At 37.6% G+C, this 20,082-nt stretch overlaps 1 protein-coding gene across 7 annotated transcripts in view; it reads right to left on the reverse strand.

The window, feature by feature from the left end:
* Positions 1-594: 594 nt before the first annotated feature.
* The window catches only part of LOC306849541 (BAR/IMD domain-containing adapter protein 2-like), an 89,582-nt gene continuing 70,094 nt past the window's right edge, over positions 595-20,082 (reverse strand). For 3 of the 7 annotated variants that reach the window (XM_079384656.1, XM_079384659.1, XM_079384655.1), the window contains 7 exons: positions 18,852-19,004; positions 15,357-15,602; positions 13,920-14,136; positions 12,890-13,091; positions 11,911-11,979; positions 10,711-10,864; positions 645-1,986 (listed from right to left, as the gene is read on the reverse strand). In XM_079384656.1, the coding sequence (XP_079240782.1) occupies positions 1,984-1,986; positions 10,711-10,864; positions 11,911-11,979; positions 12,890-13,091; positions 13,920-14,136; positions 15,357-15,602; positions 18,852-19,004 (1,044 nt within the window). In that variant the 3' untranslated portion in view covers positions 645-1,983. Of the gene's footprint in view, positions 1,987-7,176; positions 7,215-10,710; positions 10,865-11,910; positions 11,980-12,889; positions 13,092-13,919; positions 14,137-15,356; positions 15,603-18,851; positions 19,005-20,082 lie in introns of all 7 variants that reach the window. The other 4 variants (XM_079384654.1, XM_079384653.1, XM_079384658.1 and 1 more) reach the window with 2 other exon arrangements.

The following is a 20,082-nucleotide window of genomic DNA, read 5'->3' on the forward strand; positions in this document are numbered from 1 at the left end:
GATTGAATCGCTTTTGTAACTTTAATAAAGAGTAATCTTTAATTTATACAGTCGAATATGCAATGCTGTTTTACCTTTGATTACTTTAATCGTACTTCAATTTCTGTACCTAAAAAAACCCCTGAAAATCACTGATATTTTATTTGTATCTTTACTCTATTGTATTTTTATTTGTGCTGTTGCTTGTAGTTAAAGGTCTGCTTTTATTTGTGTACACTCACAATGAAAACAAAACAGATTTTATATATATAACATGTAATAATATTTAGCTTTTTCACATCAAAATAAAAGAAACTGAGCAAAGTAGATGTCTTTTTTTTTCCCTGTTGTACCGAAATTGTATCGAACCGTGACCCCCGAACCGAGGTACGTACCGAACCGTGACATCTGTGTACCGTGCCACCCCTAATATACACACATACATATACACACATACACATATATATATACATATATACACACACACACAGACACACACAAACTTATTCTTAGTGAAAATGCTTGTTTTGCATTTTTCTAGTTTGTGAAAAGACCTACTGGTGATGTTCTACAGCATGTTTTGAGATGATCCAAAGATCCAGCTTGAGGTTAAATGGAATCCCAGATTTTTAGTGAGATCTCAGCCATTTGAACCTATATAATTTGAAAGTGCGGTTTACATTTGCTTTATTTCAGAAAAGACAAGAATGTTCACATACATTTGCAGTTCTCCATAAATAAGAATAAACAGAAAAGCCAAAACAAAAATAAGACATTATAAAATTGGTTTTAAAGCTGATCAGACACAAAATCTTCCATTCTATTGAAGAATCACACAACGATCCCACCTTCCTCACACGATCCACAGTAGATGCCCTAATTTATAAAACATGCAATTCATAGCAGTATCTAAACTAGCTGATATGGTATTTCCCTGTAACACTTCAAAAATCAGTGGTTATATATACTGCTTTTCAGTCCCTCAATCAGAAACAAACCAAAAGATATATTTACAGAACCTGCAATTTAATACTTTCACTATTATTCAGCAAGTCTATTTTTGATATTTAATAAGCAGTATTGCTCAGTATGTGGAAAAGCAAAAGCAGCAGGTGAAGACAAATGAACCCCCTTATATAGCTATAACAGTCATTTCTAGGAAAAGAACAAAAAAAGCACAGTAGAAGCAAATAATAGTACAAAAATCAAATGGAACAACAAAATTATCACAAAGCAATTCCCTTTACTTACACCAGTGGAGTTACAGATATTCAGAACCGCATTGAGCACAAAACAGCAGGAAAAGGCACAATTCCTGTGTCAGTGCCACTTGCATGAAAAATTGCACTGTATATTGCATCTAATATAACTGTACAGCTCTCTGCAAAGACAGAGATTCACAGAGGCATCACTAGAACTTTAGCAAAGCACAGTGGTCTGTATAATACGTAGTGACCACAGCATCAAGATCCCTGCAAAGAGGCAAGTGCCACAAGACATACATAACTGACAGAAAAAGAAAGGCTTCCCAATAAAACTGCATTTATAGAAATAATATCTACCAAATTACTCACTTTTTTACATTTTAACATTCATTCAAATAAAAGATCTCACGTTTAAACAATCAGCCTTATACTTTCCCTTCAAAAACAAACAGAAAAAAAAAAGTAGAGTCATTTCAATTGGGCCTGATTTGTTAACGAAGAAAACCATTTAAAAAAGCTTTTAACTTTTGAAATACGTGAATTGGTGGATACGAATACCATTAATTATGTAGCTACAGGGTTAAGACATTATTCTAATCCTTTAAGAACACAATCAGCTCTATCCTCCGTGCCCTGTGGGTAAATGCATGTGCTCTGCCTCCGCATGCTGTTGCAATGACACAGACAGAACAGAAGAGGGCGACACAGTGCACAGGCCACTGCATAGCCCCTCTAGTAGTAGAGAGGAGCGGATCGGTCATCCATGATGCTTGGCCTGAGGTAGACCTCCAGGGAACGGTCACTAGATGGAGAGGGGGTGGAGAACAAACAAGGTCAGTACGCCCACAACACGTCCCGCGCAAGTGACCCACTGAACTCTACGACACATACACAGCTCTATTGCACTTTGATTTGGGATATAGAAGAAAGGTACTGCTGAAAGGCATACGGTGATTCATTTGACATATACTTATGAACAGGTATCTGGAGAAGAGTCTATGAAGGGTGTTTGGAGCAGGCATGCAAATGGAACAAGACAGTTACTTCTGTCAGCATTGATAGATGCATGCAAGAGTTAGATTCAGGGTTACCTCCAGCGCCAACACCATTTCCTGGCAACCTATGACCTCTCTGGCTGGTACGAACTACAGCTCACACACAAAAAGCCAAGGACCAACCAGAGAGGCAGGTGGCGGCATGAGACGAAACAGCTGTGAAGCCCTACTGCCTGTTTAAGCCGCACAGCGAATGAGAGTCGAAAAAAAAAATCTAAATGAAAGGAAAGGGCATGATTGCTTTGGCTGAGCAGCGATGGAGGCAGGTGACTTACGGAGGTCCTGCAACACTCAGAACCGGGACAATTCAGGACCCAAACTGGAAAGTAAAGAGAGTCCAGGGGTTTGTACCTGAGAGCTCAGCTCAGACCGAGGCTATACATGGCTACATTTCCACCGCATTCACATGATTGTTAGTGTTGCGTACGATGGCCGTACAGTAGGTTACTTGATCTGTGACATGGTGCTTTTTTTGTAATGCTCATGGATGACGTCACAGTTGTATGTTTGTAGATGAGTCAATAACGCACTTCTAGAAATGACATGGGTTCAAAATATAGTGCAAAATGAAAGGTCTGCCCATAGCAGTTTGGTTAGGAGGTCTAATGAGTAGATGTGTATGGAAACAATGAACTCTTGAAGAGCACATTTCAATATCAAACCCTTCACAGATCTTTATCTAAAATGCATGGTTATAAAAAAAACCTGACACCTCTTATATACATCTCAAACAGATCAGATCTTAGAAGATAAGAAGAAAAAAAGTGAGCAGGCAAGCAGAGACACTGAAACACGGACACATAATCATACAGACATGTCATGATGCACAAGTACACAAACATTAGGCTAGATTAGAACTGTGTGCTCTTCAGGTTCGTGAAACGATGAATAATAGTTGGCTTAAAAAGATGACATTTTATTTGTGGACGACCCAGTTGAGCATGTCTTGTTGGTATGTGGGTGCAAGTGATAAAGCCAAAAAAACTGAATAATATTAACCAATAATGGCCCAAAATCGCTCATGCCATATTTATTTGGTTGATTTTAATTGTATAGATTTGATCAAATAATATATCAGTAAATAACATCATAAAATATGAATGAATATCACAATAAAGGTATTTTCTGCTGAGTTGGCTTTAGGTGTGCAGCACCCATTGAAGCTCATTGCAAATACTTGCAAATCCAAGATGACAAATTAAAAATCATCAGAAGCTCATTTGAACAAATGTTTTATTAATATATAGATATTTATTTATTCCTTTCGTAAAAAGTCACCATACATTCAAGGTCAATGTTCACTATGTTCCTCCTCAGCATGCATATTGTGATTGTTACACTGATTTCTTGTGCATTTTTCCTAGTTTGTCTATTTTACAAGAAAAAAAAAAAAAAAAAAGAAGAAACAAAAGAACATCAACACAGCGAGGACTACACCACAGCTCCAGAGGATCTGTCAGTCAGCATCCTAAAACTGCACGGAAACATACTACAATGGGAATGTTTTAGAGACATGGGCTGGCGGCACTTCTATATGGGCTCAGAATAGGCTAAAAATTAATATATTCACATGATATGATACATAAATGTGTAACCTGAATGATATTCACAAAATAAAATTCATATATTCACAAAGGCATCATTTAAAGAGTTCAAAAATGAAAATTCTGTCATTGTTTACTCACCTTCATGTTGTTCAAACCCATAAGACTTTGGTTTGTTTGTTACCTGGAAGGACAGAAACCTCTCAGGATTCATTCAAATGATCTTAATGTGCATTTCAAAGATAAACCAAAGCAAAGGATTTGGAACAATGTGAGGGTGAGTTAATGATGACAGTCATTTCATTTTTGAATGAATGGTGCCTAAGGCCCTTTCACATTGCATTTCATTTCAGTGTTGTCCAATGCATTGATCTCCAACTCTCACTTGAGGAGGATGTACTTGATAAAATAAATAAACAAATAAATCAAATCAAATCAATAAAAAAAATGGCCAGTTCAATCACTATTTTACCAAAGTGAATTTTGGTATTTTTTGGCAAAATGTATTTTTTGAATCAAAACCTCTCTCAATCACTATTTTACCAAAAACTGGATTTTGGTATTTTTGGCAAAATGTATTTTTTACTCAAAACCACTCCGAAAAGAATACATCCACACTAAAATTCAAAGTTATCCATCAGTTCATGAGTTTCAAAATTTGTGAACACACCATTCAAAGGAATATTTGAGAAACAATATTGAGAAACATTTGTGAATCATACTGTCAGAATATTCATTTTCATACTATTCTGATCCCATACTTCAAGGTGTCTGAGGCAGGATAAGGGGGGATTTTTTTGAGGGGAAAGGTTTCTGCTCAGAGCACTTTTCTTTCATGCATGTAGGGTGTGTGGACACGTGCCGTTCTGGACGAACAGCACAGTCCCACCCGAGGATTTTAAAGCTCATGCGACCTTCACTCCAGTTTCATAGGTCCACTCATATTTGGCACTTGTTTAATGAGGGAAAATTTCGATTTTCCTTCCAATCATTCCAATTTCGTGGGTGAATCGGAGAAAAATCTAAGCTTGTTGCGGCACAAAGCGACACAGCCTCTGGACCAGAGGAGCACCAGGTAATACATGAGGGATTCACAAAACGCAAATGCTCTTCAAAACCACACAGAGAGAGTACACTCTGCACAACTAAACCACAAAGAAGAATAAAAAACACAAAACATTCCTCATTTGGCATTAGGCTACCATTACATCTGCTTAGAAAAAACACTCAGCAAGAGCTTCGGAATGAGGAGAGCTGCTTCAAAAGACCAAATTTGCTTTTCTTTTGGCACTTTTACATGAGGATGTCATTTTAAAAAACAACCACATAGCAAAACTTGTGCTCATGCATGAAAGACGGGAAGTGGTAAGCAGTCTCTTTGGAGTCCACAGCGATGTCAAAGCGGCGTCACTACAGGCGAATCAGAGTCCGTAAAGCAGCGAGGCGAGCAGTTGGACTGCGTTCCGGTCATTCTTCTCAGAGTTCCCCCCCGACCCACCACACGCGACCGCCACTATCGCCCCGGCAAGACGCAGGGAGGAAGAGAGGACAGAAAGGAGGGATGAGACTGGCCCCTTCCATTGGAGGAGGAGTGTGTGGAGGCAGAGCTTAAGAGGGGAGGGGCTAAGGGAAGTAGGGGCGTGGCCCCTGTGCTATCCGGATCTGTGTCTGATAGTCTGTCTGTGTTCACACTGTCGAAATCAATTTGCCATCGGAACTGTGGAACAAAGAGAGAAGGAAGCTTGCCAGGTCGGACACATTCAGAGAGAAATGAAGAAAAGACAAGACAGCCACAAATGGGCAGGAGTGAAGGCTGTAGGGGGGCTTATTACTCAACCTGTCTAACATCAAACTACACAGCTACTGAATGTGCCATGAAGCATTAAAGTGCCCTTTTCAATTGACAACGATCAAATTGAAAAGACAAAGGATCAAAATTGGTAAAAGGTCAGGTCAAGATGTCTCAAACTATCTAGAAATAATCTGGTTTAAATACAATTTACAATCTACAACATAAATCTTTCGACTTTCGTTCATTAAATCAGGTTCACAGTAATGCACTTACAACTGATGTTTATGAGGCAGGACATTACAGGTTTACAAAAATATAGAAACATTACGTGACAATCTCATAATAATCTTATCTATGCAAAGTTATAGTAATACACTGCTGTTTAAAAATCTGTTATGATTTTTTTAAATGTTTTTCAAAGGTCTCTTATGCTCACCAGGGCTGCATTTATTTATCAAAAATACACTAAAACAGGAATATTGTGAAATATTATTTAAATTTTAAATAATTGTTTTCTATTTAAATATATTTCAAAATGTAATTTATTCCCGTCTTGACAAGCTGAATTTTCAGCAGCCATTAGTCTAGTATTAAGCCACATAATCCTTCAGAAATCACTCCATTTGCGGCTAATTTTTTATGAAAACCATAATATATATTTTAGCATACTTTGATGAAAAGAAGTTTCAAAAGAAGTGCGTTTATCTGAAATAGAAATCTTGGTAACATTATAAATCTCATTACTGTCACTTTTGATCAATTTAATGTGTTCTTGCTGAATGAAAGTATTCATTCCTTCATAAAACAAACAAAAAAAAAAAAAACAATAACTTGTGACCATGAAAAAAAACCCATTAATTAATCCCAGTAAATTCTGCTACCTGAAAGGGCTGTTGAATAGACACAAATAAGTCAACAGGAGTAATACTGATAATGCATTTGAAACCGTACTCTCACTGCAAAAACAAAGATGCACACAACTTAATTTAATTTATCTGCTTGAAAGAAAGTACAAGCTTTACACTTCTACATTTAAACCCTTGAAATGAACACATTTTCATTGTAAGTGCATTACTGTACACAGTTTTGATAAACTGATGGGTTGATATGAAGCTATTGTCTGCTCTCCATATACTTTCAATTGTGCTGAACCTGAAACATTTTTGTAAATGAATTTTTGTAACTGAATCTCAGCTTCTAGAGACAATGAGTTCAGGGTACACAGACTATGAGCAGCTCTGATCCTGACCTTAATGGATCACACACACAATGAGGTTACAGTGAGGTCAACAACGATGCATCTCACAATCCAACAGCTCATTCGCTCCAATCACGAAAAACAGACAGACACACAACCTTCTCTTGTCAAACCATTTACAATTCTCTGATAAAACAGGGTTGGTCTCCCAACAAATATCAGCACTACATTGCACATTTAGCATAAGCAAGCAAGAGCTAAGAAAGGGAAAAAACATAGATATTAACTACTATTCACTAACAGAGGTATAATTAGCAGTACAGTTTTGGCATTTTGGGATAAATTCATAAAACTGATTCATTATTAAGTGTTGTCATTTCTGTTCATTAAGAGCCGATCTTACCTTGTGGCAAACTGACTGTCATAATCCTCTAGCGCTGGCTGGAATTTGTACAAATAACATTTCAGTGCGGCTTAGAAGCTTATTCCAGGGCAAATATCCAAGGGTGCATCAACAGTGTATTAACAGGCAGAGCTGGGTAGTAACTGATTACATGTAATCTGGATTACGTAATCAGATTCCAAAAATTAAGTACTTGTAATCAGAGTAAGCTACATTTTAAAATACTCGTAATCAGACCACAGTTACTTTTTTATGGATTACATGATTACATATTATTCACACAATAGCAATAAATTATTCATAAATCATTGATTCTCCCTAATTTCTCTTCTTCATCTTTTAAATTTTCTTTTCTAAAATAGCCTAGCGATTATATACATATTATATATACACCCCCTTCTAATGAACAGGTTTGACAATTTAAGTAATTTCCATGAGTACAAATCTTAATGTTTAAGCATATTAAGATATTCTAGGGGATTGTGTGTTTTTAATTTTATAGCAACAGTTTGGACAGGACCCTTTTCTATTCTAACATGACAGTGCCTCTGTGTATAAGGCACGGTTCAAAAAGACATGATTGATTCAGTCAGTGTGGAAGAACTTGACTGGTCTGCAGAAAGCCAAGTCCTGATCTCAGCTGAACTCCTCTGGTATGACTTTAAATGCAGACCTTGAGCCAAAAACTCATCACCAAACACCAATGATTTGTATATGGGTACAGTCATTTTAGACACGTCCAAAACTGTTGCAACAGAGATGGAAACACAGTTTTTAAATACGTGAATTATGCTTCCATCTTTATTGCCACAGTTTTGGAAGTGCCGCCTTCTGTTCTAAAGAAGAGGGTGTCCCAATACTTTTGTCCATATAGTGTATGTACAAATCATTAGTGTTTGGTGATGAGTTTTTGGCTCAAGGTCTGCATTTAAAGTCACACCAGAGGTGTTCAGCTGAGATCAGGACTTGTCTTTCTGCAGACCAGTCAAGTTCTTCCACACTGACTGAATCACAGTCTTTATACACAAGAGGCACTGTCATGTTAGAATAGAAAAGGGTCCTGTCCAAACTGTTGCTATAAAATTAGAAACACAAAACTCCCTAGAATATCATTATATACTTAAACATTAAGATTTGAACACTGGATTTACAAAAATTATTTCAGGTTTAAGAAGGGTTTCAACATTGCATCAACTACTGATGAACACATTCATTTTTATTTGTATTATTACTCTGTAGGTTTTTTAACCATGTATTATTAATTATAACTAATTAAAATGCACATATTCACGTTATTTCTTAGTTACATGTAATGCAGGCATTACAAAACTTTTTGTCATCTAAACCTTATTCACCAAATATATTTGCTTTAAGTACCCCTTAGATTTTCAAATAAATATTTCAATAATTAAGTAACACATTTGCATGCTCATGGTTTCTTTGATGTTGATTAATGATCACATTGCATGCAGGTAAATAAAAATGTCACTTTTTTTTAGTAAGTGTTTTATTTAAAACAAAGACTATAGAAATGCAAAGATGGTTCTCTCCTATACTTATGAATGGGAGAAACTGCAACACGCAATATGGAGGAATAGTCCCACCTTCGAAATGAAAGAGCCAACTTTCCCATAGAAACCTGACTAGACCAGCCAATGCACATGCACAGTATAAGCATGTTTTGACTGTGCATGCACATTGGCTGGTCTAGCCTGAAAAATAATTTTTTTTTAGCATAAGAAACAACATTCATGGGGCAATTAATTCAGATTTTTGTTGCTGATTTGACATAATGGGAGTTCAGAGAGCCGTTTTTGACATTTCAGGATTCCCCCATTCATTAAGATAGGTCTTGTACAAGCTGCCCGGAGGCGTTGCAAATATGGCCGCCAAGTGAAGACCATTTCCTCAAAAGTGAGTTCAAATTTTAAAAAAATTATAAAAATAAAAATAAATAAAAAGAAAGGGAGTTTGTGTTAAAATGATGTATTTTCATTTCATTTAATTAATTCTCAGCTTTTCATTAAACTCACAACCCCTCTGCAGTTCCTTTACGAACCCTAGTTTGGGAAACCTTGATGTAATATAATGTTTAATGCACTTCATGTTGTAAATTACAATGAATGGAAGTTTTTTTACTCTTTGCATTTTTTACATCATTATGGTACAAGATAACACTATTTAAATCAACGTGATAAACGAGTTAAATAAAAAGTAATAAAGTAATCTAAAAGTAATCTGATTATATTACCTAAAATGTGTAATGTAACGGATTACGTTACTGACTACAATTTTTGTCATGTAATCTGGAATCAGTAACGGATTACAATTTGTAAGTAATCTACCCAGCTCTGTTAACAGGACAGTTCACACAAAACACTAACCCTGTCATCATTTACTCACTCTCATATCGCTCCAAATGGAATAATGTTTATAATGCTTCAATTCTATTTTCCTAAAACAGAATGTAATTAGGGGCTAATATACTTTCAAAATGAACAAAGAGCACCATAAAAGTGGGCTGTTTTGTGGACTCTTTTGAAGTCATACAATAGTTTTGTGCATTGTTTTTAAATAACAAAACCTTCCTCTTTACTCAAATATAATTTAAAAAACCCAACCCAGGCAGAAATCCACCCATTTCTGCAAAATGATACTATGTTGCTCTTTGCACGTACTGCAAAAATTTCAAAGTAAAATGTCCAGTGAGTGTTGCTAAGCGCATTCCGTTTTATTCAAATCTGGAAATGCTTTTACTTGGTTGTTGTGCATATTCTTTAGTCTCGTTTGGAAAATAATTTACGCCCTAAACCCTAACCAATACTGCTAACAAAAAGCAAACATGGGGGAAAAACATTTGCTGGCTAACCTTGCCATTTCTTCTACAAGTCTTTGGACTCTTATTGTGACTCTTGTTTCACTGGACTTGCATCCAAACTATCCACATGGCAGGTGCACAGATGCACCAGGTGAGCTACAGAGCAAGTTTACCATGTCAGAAAAGCCATGCATATGGAACTGGTTGTGTGATGCAAACATCAAAGTGTATTAGTTTACAAATCATGAACTATAGTAAAAGTGTTTTGAGGCCATAGTATTTTGCAAGGAACTGCACAGTAAGTCTATATTAATCAATAATCTGCTCCTGTAATCACAATTTTTGGAATAAAAGTAGTTGGTATTTTACTGCCACTAATGCTCATTACAGCTAGATTCTGCAGTGAATTGGTATTTTTCTGATGCATTTTTTTGCCCCTGGGCAACAAGATTTTGCATTCCACCGAAGAAAGTCACATGCATTTGAAACAACATGAAAGTGAGTAAATGATGACATTTTATTTTAAGGTGAACTATCCATTTAATACGAAAATCATGCATGTTAACAGAAACCCCCATGCAGTAATCTTTACAGAGAAGATTAAAGAAGAGCTGATGCATAGATTAAGCTTTAAGAAGAGTTGAAAGAGAAAAAAATCCCAAGAAAGGAGACATTAGTGAAAGACTCCTGCCTAATGCTAATATGTGTGTGTGTACCTGTGCGAAGCCTGTCATGCTGTAGGGACGTGGTCGAGTCTGTGTTAGGCTCTGTGCCAACAGTCGGGCAGTCAGACCATAGTCAGGCATGGGCAAGGACATGTCCTCTCTCTCCAGCAGGTTTCCTGTACTGCTGCTCTTCCCATGGTGAAGACTACAGGATGAAGGTCAGTCAATCAGTCATCTTTACACCTGCCATTAACATGTGTTTTGCATCTGGCTAGTTTTTCGCTGTATTGAATTTATCCCTTTATTCCAATGCATCTTCAGTGTGATCAGATAGAGATGTGAATGCAGATATCTACTACCTCCCACTTACTGTTCAAAAGCTGTGATCTGTAAGATTTTTTTTTTTTTCAATAATTCAGCAAGAATGCATTAAATTGATCATTACATTAATTTGTTAATGGTTCTATTTAAAGTAAATGCTGTTCTTTTGAACTTTCTATTTATCAAAGAATCCTGAAAAAAAAAAACATTACTATTTGCACATAATATTAAGATGCGCTTTTCAGCACTGATAATAATAAGAAATGTTTTCTGAGCAACAAATCAGCATATTAGAATAATATCTGAAGGATCATGTGACAGAAAACATTTTAAATGGTAATATTTCACAACATTACAGTTTTTACTGTATTTTTGATCAAATAAATGCAGCCTTTTCAAAAACATAAAAAAAACTCTCTCACAGACCCCGAAAGTTTGAACATTTGTGTTTTACATTGGAGGTTGTGTTAACTGAATCGTTTGTGCTGAGGTTGTGTTAACAAAATGTTTCAGTTGTTTCATGTGTAATTATGAACTTCTCAGTAAAGGATGTTAGAAGTGAAGAAACAGGAAGAAAATAAATGAGCATTCCAACCGAAACAAGATTGCACCCATAATCCAGTGAAATAACTTGATTAATAATCAGATACTGCTGTTTAAATCCAGTGATTTAATCAAAGCGCAAGAGCACAATATTGGTTGTCTGTCAAATCACCAGAGAAGAAAAAGAAAAGCCCAGAACCTGTGGCCCAGACTTAGGCAAAGTGATGTATATGATATCAAATATTCCTACATAGCTGATAACTCAAAATGCATTTGCATTTTCACCATCAAATGTGGTCAAAATCTGTCAACGAGTGATCCGTTTGTGATCCGATTATTGAAAATGCAAGTTAATGCCAAGTGTAAAGAGTGTTTCAGGGTACTTACTTGACTCTTAACTTCTCACTGTCACTGTCAGGCAGCACTCGGGTATAGGAAAATGGAAACCAGCCACGCCTGAAATTAAAGAACTTTTCTTTAGAAACTCCACATTTATGACAGTGGTTACAACCCAGTGTGAAGAATACGCATAAGTTTAATATCTCAGTTTATTTAGAAATACTCTTCTAAATAGAAAATAGATTAAATGGGGAGCAAACAGAGTATCATTCCTCTCACACTACTCTCCGGATTAAAACACTGTTGTAATCAAATTAATCTCTGCTGAAATCGCTGTCTGGAGAGGACTGTCTGTGCACACATTAACTATACTGTAAGTCTTCGTTTATTGCAAAATATTTAAATTATGCAAATATATAAGTAGTTAGAGGGTGTAGGGAAATATGTCTCATGGGAGCTGGCAGGTGCAGCTAAGCTCTTTTGGTGCAGTTCTCATTTCCATGGAAACAGTGACTGATCCAAGTAGGTAGTCTCTCTAGGATTATGGGTAGTGTAGTGTAGGATTTAATAGTGTTGTCATCTTGTTTCCATCCAAAATGAGTTTAGTTTCAGATGTTTTTTCCTCAGGAGAAATTAAAACTAAAAAAAGATAATTGTTTGTATATAGTACGAGTATAGCATTACATTAATATTAAACTAAAAGAATGAGAGAATTTGGAGAGATATGTTCATATTGAGCTCATAATAAATGTGACTATGATTTGGCATCTTAGCAAATATCAGCACAGCTTGAGATCTCTTTTCAAACTCTAGAGGAGACACATGGGAGATTTCTAGGGTCTTTTTCTCAGGAGAATAATCTGAAATGGACAGGACTAGGGACCCAGAAATACTAGCAATTGATTGAATTCATTAAAAGACGTTCAACATTTGTTTTCCTTTGATTATCAACATATTTTGCATTACAAAATTATTTTTTTTCCTCATTCCTTTTTTGCTGTTAATGTATACATCATTGAGTGCTTACAACTTGTTTTTCTCATTCTCCCCATAGTGCCAGCCGTCCCGAGCCTCTGGCACCAGCAGGGTGATGATGTCGCCCTCAGTGAAGCTCAGAAGGGTGCTGTTGTCTCCAGCAGCATGGGAGAAAATGGCCTGTACGCGAGAACGTCCGTTCTTCTCCAGACCAGCCGCCATGGAACTTGACCTGGGCAGAGTTCGTGTCTCTCCTAGAGAAATATTCAAATAATAATAATAATAAAGTTAAATCAATTTTAACAGTTAACTTACTGACTCTTTATTTATTTATATAGAATTTACAGGTCCCATGAGGCATTAAGATAAGCAGTCAAACATTTTGAACATATTTTAGTCATCTAACTACAAATTTTTTTTTGCGATTTTTCATTTTACAGTATGTTAAAGTTGCAGTAATTTTGTTGCGTTTTTGTCATTTTTTATTATTCTTTCAGCTTATATTTTTTTTTTACGCTATATTGTCTCTATAGTTTTTAGCAATTTTTATTTTGGTTTTAGTAATGTTAGTATTTAAACTTTAACTAAATAAAAAAGATTGCCTTGGCAACTAACTGAAATAATAAAGCAATAATAAAAGAATAATAATAAATTAAGCAATAATAAATAATACTTTGTAAATATTTTATTTTAGTTAACATTTTTTAAGTAACAATTTTCCCCTATGGTTTTAGTTTAGTTTTTAATTTAGTTAGCGATAATTACCCTGTTCTGGGGATGAAAAACGAAAGCCCAGAAAATCAAAAAGCAATTTATGGCTAAAAAACACCATTTGCCCAAAGGTAATCCCCGTTGAAAAAACCAGCACATGCTGGTCAGGTATGTTTTGAAGCATGGCTGCTGGTGTGAGCTGGTTTAAGCTGTTCCTTTGCTGGTCATGAGCTGGTTTAAGCTGGTCAAGTGCTGACCCTAAACTGGTTCTTCTAAGCAGGAGCTAGTTGCTTAGGACCAGCTTAAACATACTTAACCAGCATACGCTGATTTTTTCCAAAGGGATATGCAGAAGGATTGGTTTCTCTTACCCACAGTGGTCTTGTTTTTAGCGGGCTGGGGCCTGCGGACGGGCAAGGTGTTGGAATAGACGTCGCTGACCTGTCTCTGAGGCTGGCTCTGCGTTTGAGACTGATTCTGTGGAGAGGGTGGTCTTCCCTGAGAGACCCCACCCTCTGTCCAGTAGTCGTCTCCATGGACACCCGTTGTCCCATTCACCAGAGACATGCCATCAGGACCCATTAGCCGCTGCAAGCATATAGATCACCAAGTAAGCGATGCCAGACACACACAGAAGTCTGGATTTTTTTGGCCTGGGAGTTTAGTTCAGCTACTGACATAGTGTATGCGAGTGAGCTACTCCTGACAACAGGACAAATTTAAGAATAAAAGAACATTCACTTTGACAGGAGAATAACTTCGTACTTGCTCTCAGGACATCCAAGATGTAGATGAGTTTGTTTCTTCATCAGAACAGATTTGGAGAAATTTAGCATTACATCACGTGCTCACCAATAGATCCTCTTCAGTGAATGGGTGCCATCAGAATGAGAGTTCAAACAGCTGATAAAACATCACAATAATCCACAAGGCAACCAGTCAGAACATCAAATAATAGCTTGTGAAGTGAAAAGCTACGTTTATAATGAACAAATTCATCATTAAGGCGTTTTAGCTTTAAAGTGTCATAAAATACGAGTTCATAATCCATAATACTGCTTTCTCCAGTGAAAAAGTTCACAGTTTGAATGTCTTAATGATGGATTTGTTTCTTACAAACACACAGATTTTCATTTCACAAGATGTTAATTGATGGATTGGACTCTTGTTGGATTGGATTATTGTGATGTCTTTATCAGTTTGAACTCTTATTCTAATAGCACCCATTCACTGCAGATGATCCACTGGTGAGCAAGTGATATAACTTAAAAATTTCTCCAAATCTGATTCAACATCATCTACATTTTGGATGACCTGAGGGTGAGTACATTTTCAGATTATTTATAGTTTTGGATGAAATACTCCTTTAAGGGAGATCTTAAAAACAGATTTTTTTGAACAGAGGGACATTACAACTGAACCTCAGGGAACATATATAAAAAAAAAAAAAAATCATGTCATGACCCCTTTAAACCAGCAGACGAGGCCAGATTTCTAAACAAGCTCTGTGTTATACGAGTATCAATGCAGCAGCAGCGCCAATAGAGAGCATTTATGGCTGTGGAGGCTCAGTTATTGTATTAACATTGTGTGAGCGTTCTGCTCTAGCGAGGGGCCACTCAACTAAAACACTGCCTGCAGAAATGAGTTTTAAAGAGGTTGAATCATCCTACGCTCAGCTAATGCTGCAGTATGCAAATGCATGTTTACTTTTTCACATTAAGACATGAGACGCTTGAAATGCTGTTTTGTATATTCTGATCAACAATAAAACTTTGCAAAACAGAAGGCAAATGTTTCCTACTAACCCCCTGATGGCCCAGGCCACTTCCCATGAAGGCAGCTAGTTCGGGGGGCACAGGCAGCGGCTGTGCTCCAGGAATGGGATCTGAGATGACCAGGTTGCCTTTGGAGGAGTGCAGAGGGCTGGAGAGGAGGGTGCCAGATCCAGAGCTCATCTGCTGGGCGAGCAGCATGGCTCTGTCAGGCAGCTTGTTGGGGTCTGAACAGGCCTGCTGCCACACTGGGATCTTCTGGGTTAACAAGTCCTTACCCTACAAACAAGAGGAAAATCACCATAGATACAGTGGTTTAGGATGGAATTAGAAAGGTTTGACCATAAATGGTGTGCTAAAATGTATTTGAGTGAGTGAATGAGAGAGAGAGATGCCAGATGTCCTCTGTGCGCTTTACACCACTACACTTGCTCATTATATAAAAAAAATTACCATGGTAACTGTAGTTTCTGCCAAAACAATAGAGTTACTACTTCAAAATCGTGACTAGATTTTTACACTTTCAGAACAATCTCAGTGGTTCCCAAGGTGTTTCAATAGGGTTGGTTCAGTATGAGTGGTTCTAAGTAGGTTGTATTCTGGGTTGTTGCTAAGTGGTTTATAGTGTGTGGTTAAAGTGTTCTGAGTGTTTTTTTGTGATTTGCTAAGATGTTTTTAATTTGTTGCTAGACTGTTCTAGATGGATTTTTTTTGTGTGTTGCAAAGGTGTTCCGAATGTTTTAATGTGTTGCTAGGGTATATTTAAGTAGTTTATAGCGTACAGCTAGGGTGGATGTTAAGGTGTTCTGATTGGGTTTTAGTTACAGCAAAGTGGTTTTAGGTTGCTGTCAGGGTACTGTACTGTTAGGGTGTTCTGAGTGGTTTTCCGTGCGTTCTGGGTAGATTTTTTTGTGTCATTAGGGTGCTCTGACTGGTTTTCAGTGTGTTGTCAGGGTGTTGTGAGTGGTTTTCGGATGTGTTGTCATGTTGTTGTGAGTGGTTTTCGGTGTGTTGTTATACTGTTGTGAGTGGTTTTCGGGGTGTTGTCAGGGTGTTGTGAGTGGTTTTCGGTGTGTTGTTATACTGTTGTGAGTGGTTTTCGGTGTGTTGTTATACTGTTGTGAGTGGTTTTCGGATGTGTTGTCAGGGTGTTGTGAGTGGTTTTCGGTGTGTTGTCAGGGTGTTGTGAGTGGTTTTCGGTGTGTTGTTATACTGTTGTGAGTGGTTTTCGGTGTGTTGTTATACTGTTGTGAGTGGTTTTCGGATGTGTTGTCAGGGTGTTGTGAGTGGTTTTCGGTGTGTTGTCAGGGTGTTGTGAGTGGTTTTCGGTGTGTTGTCAGGGTGTTGTGAGTGGTTTTCAGTGTCTTGTCAGGGTGTTGTGAGTGGTTTTCAGTGTGTTGTTATACTGTTGTGAGTGGTTTTCGGTGTGTTGTCAGGGTGTTGAGTGGTTTTCAGTGTGTTGTGAGTGGTTTTTGGTGTGTTGTCGGTGTTGTGAGTGGTTTTCGGTGTGTTGTCAGGGTGTTGAGTGGTTTTCAGTGTGTTGTGAGTGGTTTTCGGTGTGTTGTCAGGGTGTTGTGAGTGGTTTTCGGTGTGTTGTCAGGGTGTTGAGTGGTTTTCAGTGTGTTGTGAGTGGTTTTCGGTGTGTTGTCAGGGTGTTGTGAGTGGTTTTCGGTGTGTTGTCAGGGTGTTGAGTGGTTTTCAGTGTGTTGTGAGTGGTTTTCGGTGTGTTCAGTGTGTTGTCGGTGTTGTGAGTGGTTTTCGGTGTGTTGTCAGGGTGTTGTGAGTGGTTTTCGGTGTGTTGTCAGGGTGTCCTGAGTGGTTTTCACGGTGTTATGGTGTTGTGAGTGGTTTTCAGTGTGCTGTTAGGGTTTTGGGAGTGGTTTTTGGTGTTTTGTTATGGTGTTGTGAGTGGTTTTCAGTGCGCTGTTAGGGTTTTGGGAGTGGTTTTTGGTGTGTTGTTACGGTGTTCTGTGTGGATTTCAGTGTGTCTATTGTTGTGTCAAACTCAGTTCCTGGAGGGCCACAGCCTTGCAGAGTTTAGCTCCAACCCTAATTAAACACACATGATCCAGCTAATCATGCTCTTTAGGCTTATTTGAAAACTACATGGTTTCTGTGTTGGAGCAGGGTTGGAGTTAAACTCTGCAGGGCTGCGGCCCTTCAGTTTGACACCCCGGTGTTAGGGTGTTCTGAGTAATTTTTGGTGTGCTGCTAGGGCATTCTCCATGGTTGTCAGTGTGTTGCCAGGGTGTTCTGTGTGGATTTTGGTGTGTTGTTAGGGTGACTTTTAAGTAATCGCTGTTCTGATTGTCAACTAATTGCTTACTAGTGAATTAAGCCTCACCAAAAGTATCTATGATACTATGGTCTCTAGATATGGTTTGGGTCCCTCCAACAATTCAAGTCAATGGTATTTTTTGCCTTTGTATTGTCCATACGAAAATGAAGACGCCATCAACTGATAACAAAAGTAATAACACATATCCATATTGCATGATTTGAGGTTTTATTGCTATCCATCGCACAAACAGTGGGGGGAAAGGATGTGCCAAAGTAAACTTAGTATTTAGAGTTTTGAAAAAGCCCTAACCCTGAGGCGATCCTTCTATCTGACCCTCAGCTTCTTGACCTCTGTCTTTTGCTTTAGATTTTTAACTTAACACAGTCCTTTCTACATATAATTCACCTTACATCATATTCATTAGCAATTGACTGTTGGTGATTCTGAGCAACTGCTAATAGGTCTCTCACATCTCGGACCACTTACAGTACAGCACACTGCAGTGTGGGTGAGGGGCCTTCATCTCCATCCTACCGCCCACTCCTGGTGACTCACGCACACAACACACTCACGGCTTCTGATTCTACCACACTCGATCTCTCTCCCTCTTCAGCTGGCCCTTTCTGAACTCTTCCCACACACGCCTCCGTACTGATTAGGTACTGGACAGGATGTTCTTGAAAATGAAGGGCTTCTCTCCGACCCTCCCTACAGCCTCAACTACATTCCCAGAAGACATCACCACGATGAGTCCACGATCAGGGTTTACGGTTTAGTCCGAACAAGTTACACAATGAAATATTACAGAAAATAGCCATGTGCAAACATCTCTTCAGCACACACACAAGTATACAGAAGTAAAAAGGTGCATTTAAGCAGATTGCATATGGGTTGGGAACACCTGCTGATGTTAATAACTGCTCTGCATGCAGACTGGAGTTACAATGATGTGGTTTTATCGTGGGGAAGATGCTCCGTTATTACGGATAATTGATATGTCGGAAACGGCGTGCATTACTTCACAGGCACTCCTGGAACACAAACAATTGCAGGGGAGAATAAATCTCATCTTTGCAATAAGCCCAAACAAACTGTGCCCAACGGAGATGGTTGTGAGGGTTAAATATTTGGGGATTGCCATGGAAACTGCTGCTGTCTTCAGCCATATTACAGGAGAGACTGTGAAAGTACATCGCTGGTGATGCTGTCTATCTTGTACAGCAAAGGAAAAAACATCTGGGTCTCACCTTGCCATGGTAGGCACTGCTGTTCTTGGCCACGGCGCACTGGCGGTCCACTAGGAAACAGTATCTCCTACGTTCCTCTGAAAGTGCTGTTTTGTAGCCCTCTGCAATGAAGCTATCCAGCTCACTCTGTTTACTGCTGATGGTCTCAACATACTGAGAAATATAAAAGAAAAAGCAGTTAGTTACATACAAAACTTGTGGTTAACTCATGCAAAAAGCTTGTAAATACATGAGTAAAGTTTCTTTCATTTTTGACCTTCCTTAACCATTTTTGCTGTGTAAGGTTCTTAGATTGGCTATATGGTTCTTTGATGATTCATTTATTAATTACACACTACAATTAAAAAAATAATGAGGTTGCGATTTTTTTAAATGTTTTTAAGAAATATCTTATGCTCACATAGGCTACATTTATTTGATACAGTAAAAACAGTAATATTTTGAAATATTATTACAATTTAACAATGCAATTTATTCCTGTGATGCAAAGCTGAATTAATGCAGTCTTCAGTGTCGCATGATTCTTCAGAAATCATTCTAATATGCTGATATGCTTGAGAAACTTTTATTATTATCAATGTTAAAAACTGTTGAGCTGCTTCATATTTCTGTGGAAACCTGTTTTTTTCTGGATTCTTTGATGAATATAAAAGTTCAATGAACAGCATTTATTTGAAATAGAAATCTTCCATAACATTACAGATGCCTTTCCTTTCACTTTTAAACAGTTTAATGTTATTTTAAATAACATTAAAATAACATTAAAATGTTACGTACCCCAAACATTTGAAAGGTAATGTATATTAATTAATAGAAAACAAACAGTCATTAGATTTCATCGTATAAAAATTTAACTTTTTGTACTTAACAGAAAGGAGTTTGGAAAGATAAGAATAGGCTAAATGATGAGAGAATGTTCATTTGTGGGTAAACTGTCCCTTTAAAAATTTTCTCGATTAGTATCAGGCGGTTAAACTACTTTTTGGTACTGACAGGAAACTTTAAGACACTTAAGACACTTCTGTAAATAATTGGTTGCAGTAGTACGCCTATTCTCTTTTAAAGCCTTACAAAAAGTATTGTGGCAGTACCATGGCACTGAATGATTACCATGCATTATAGCACTACAAAATGGGTGCTTTTTAGTGTTCTTTTGTCTGTGACCGTACTCCAGATTAAAACCTGAGTAGGAGTGCTATGAATATATGAATGCGTTTTAGATGTCTGCATG

This window comes from Barbus barbus (genome assembly GCF_936440315.1).
Source record: "Barbus barbus genome assembly, chromosome: 3".
Lineage (NCBI taxonomy): Eukaryota > Metazoa > Chordata > Actinopteri > Cypriniformes > Cyprinidae > Barbus > Barbus barbus.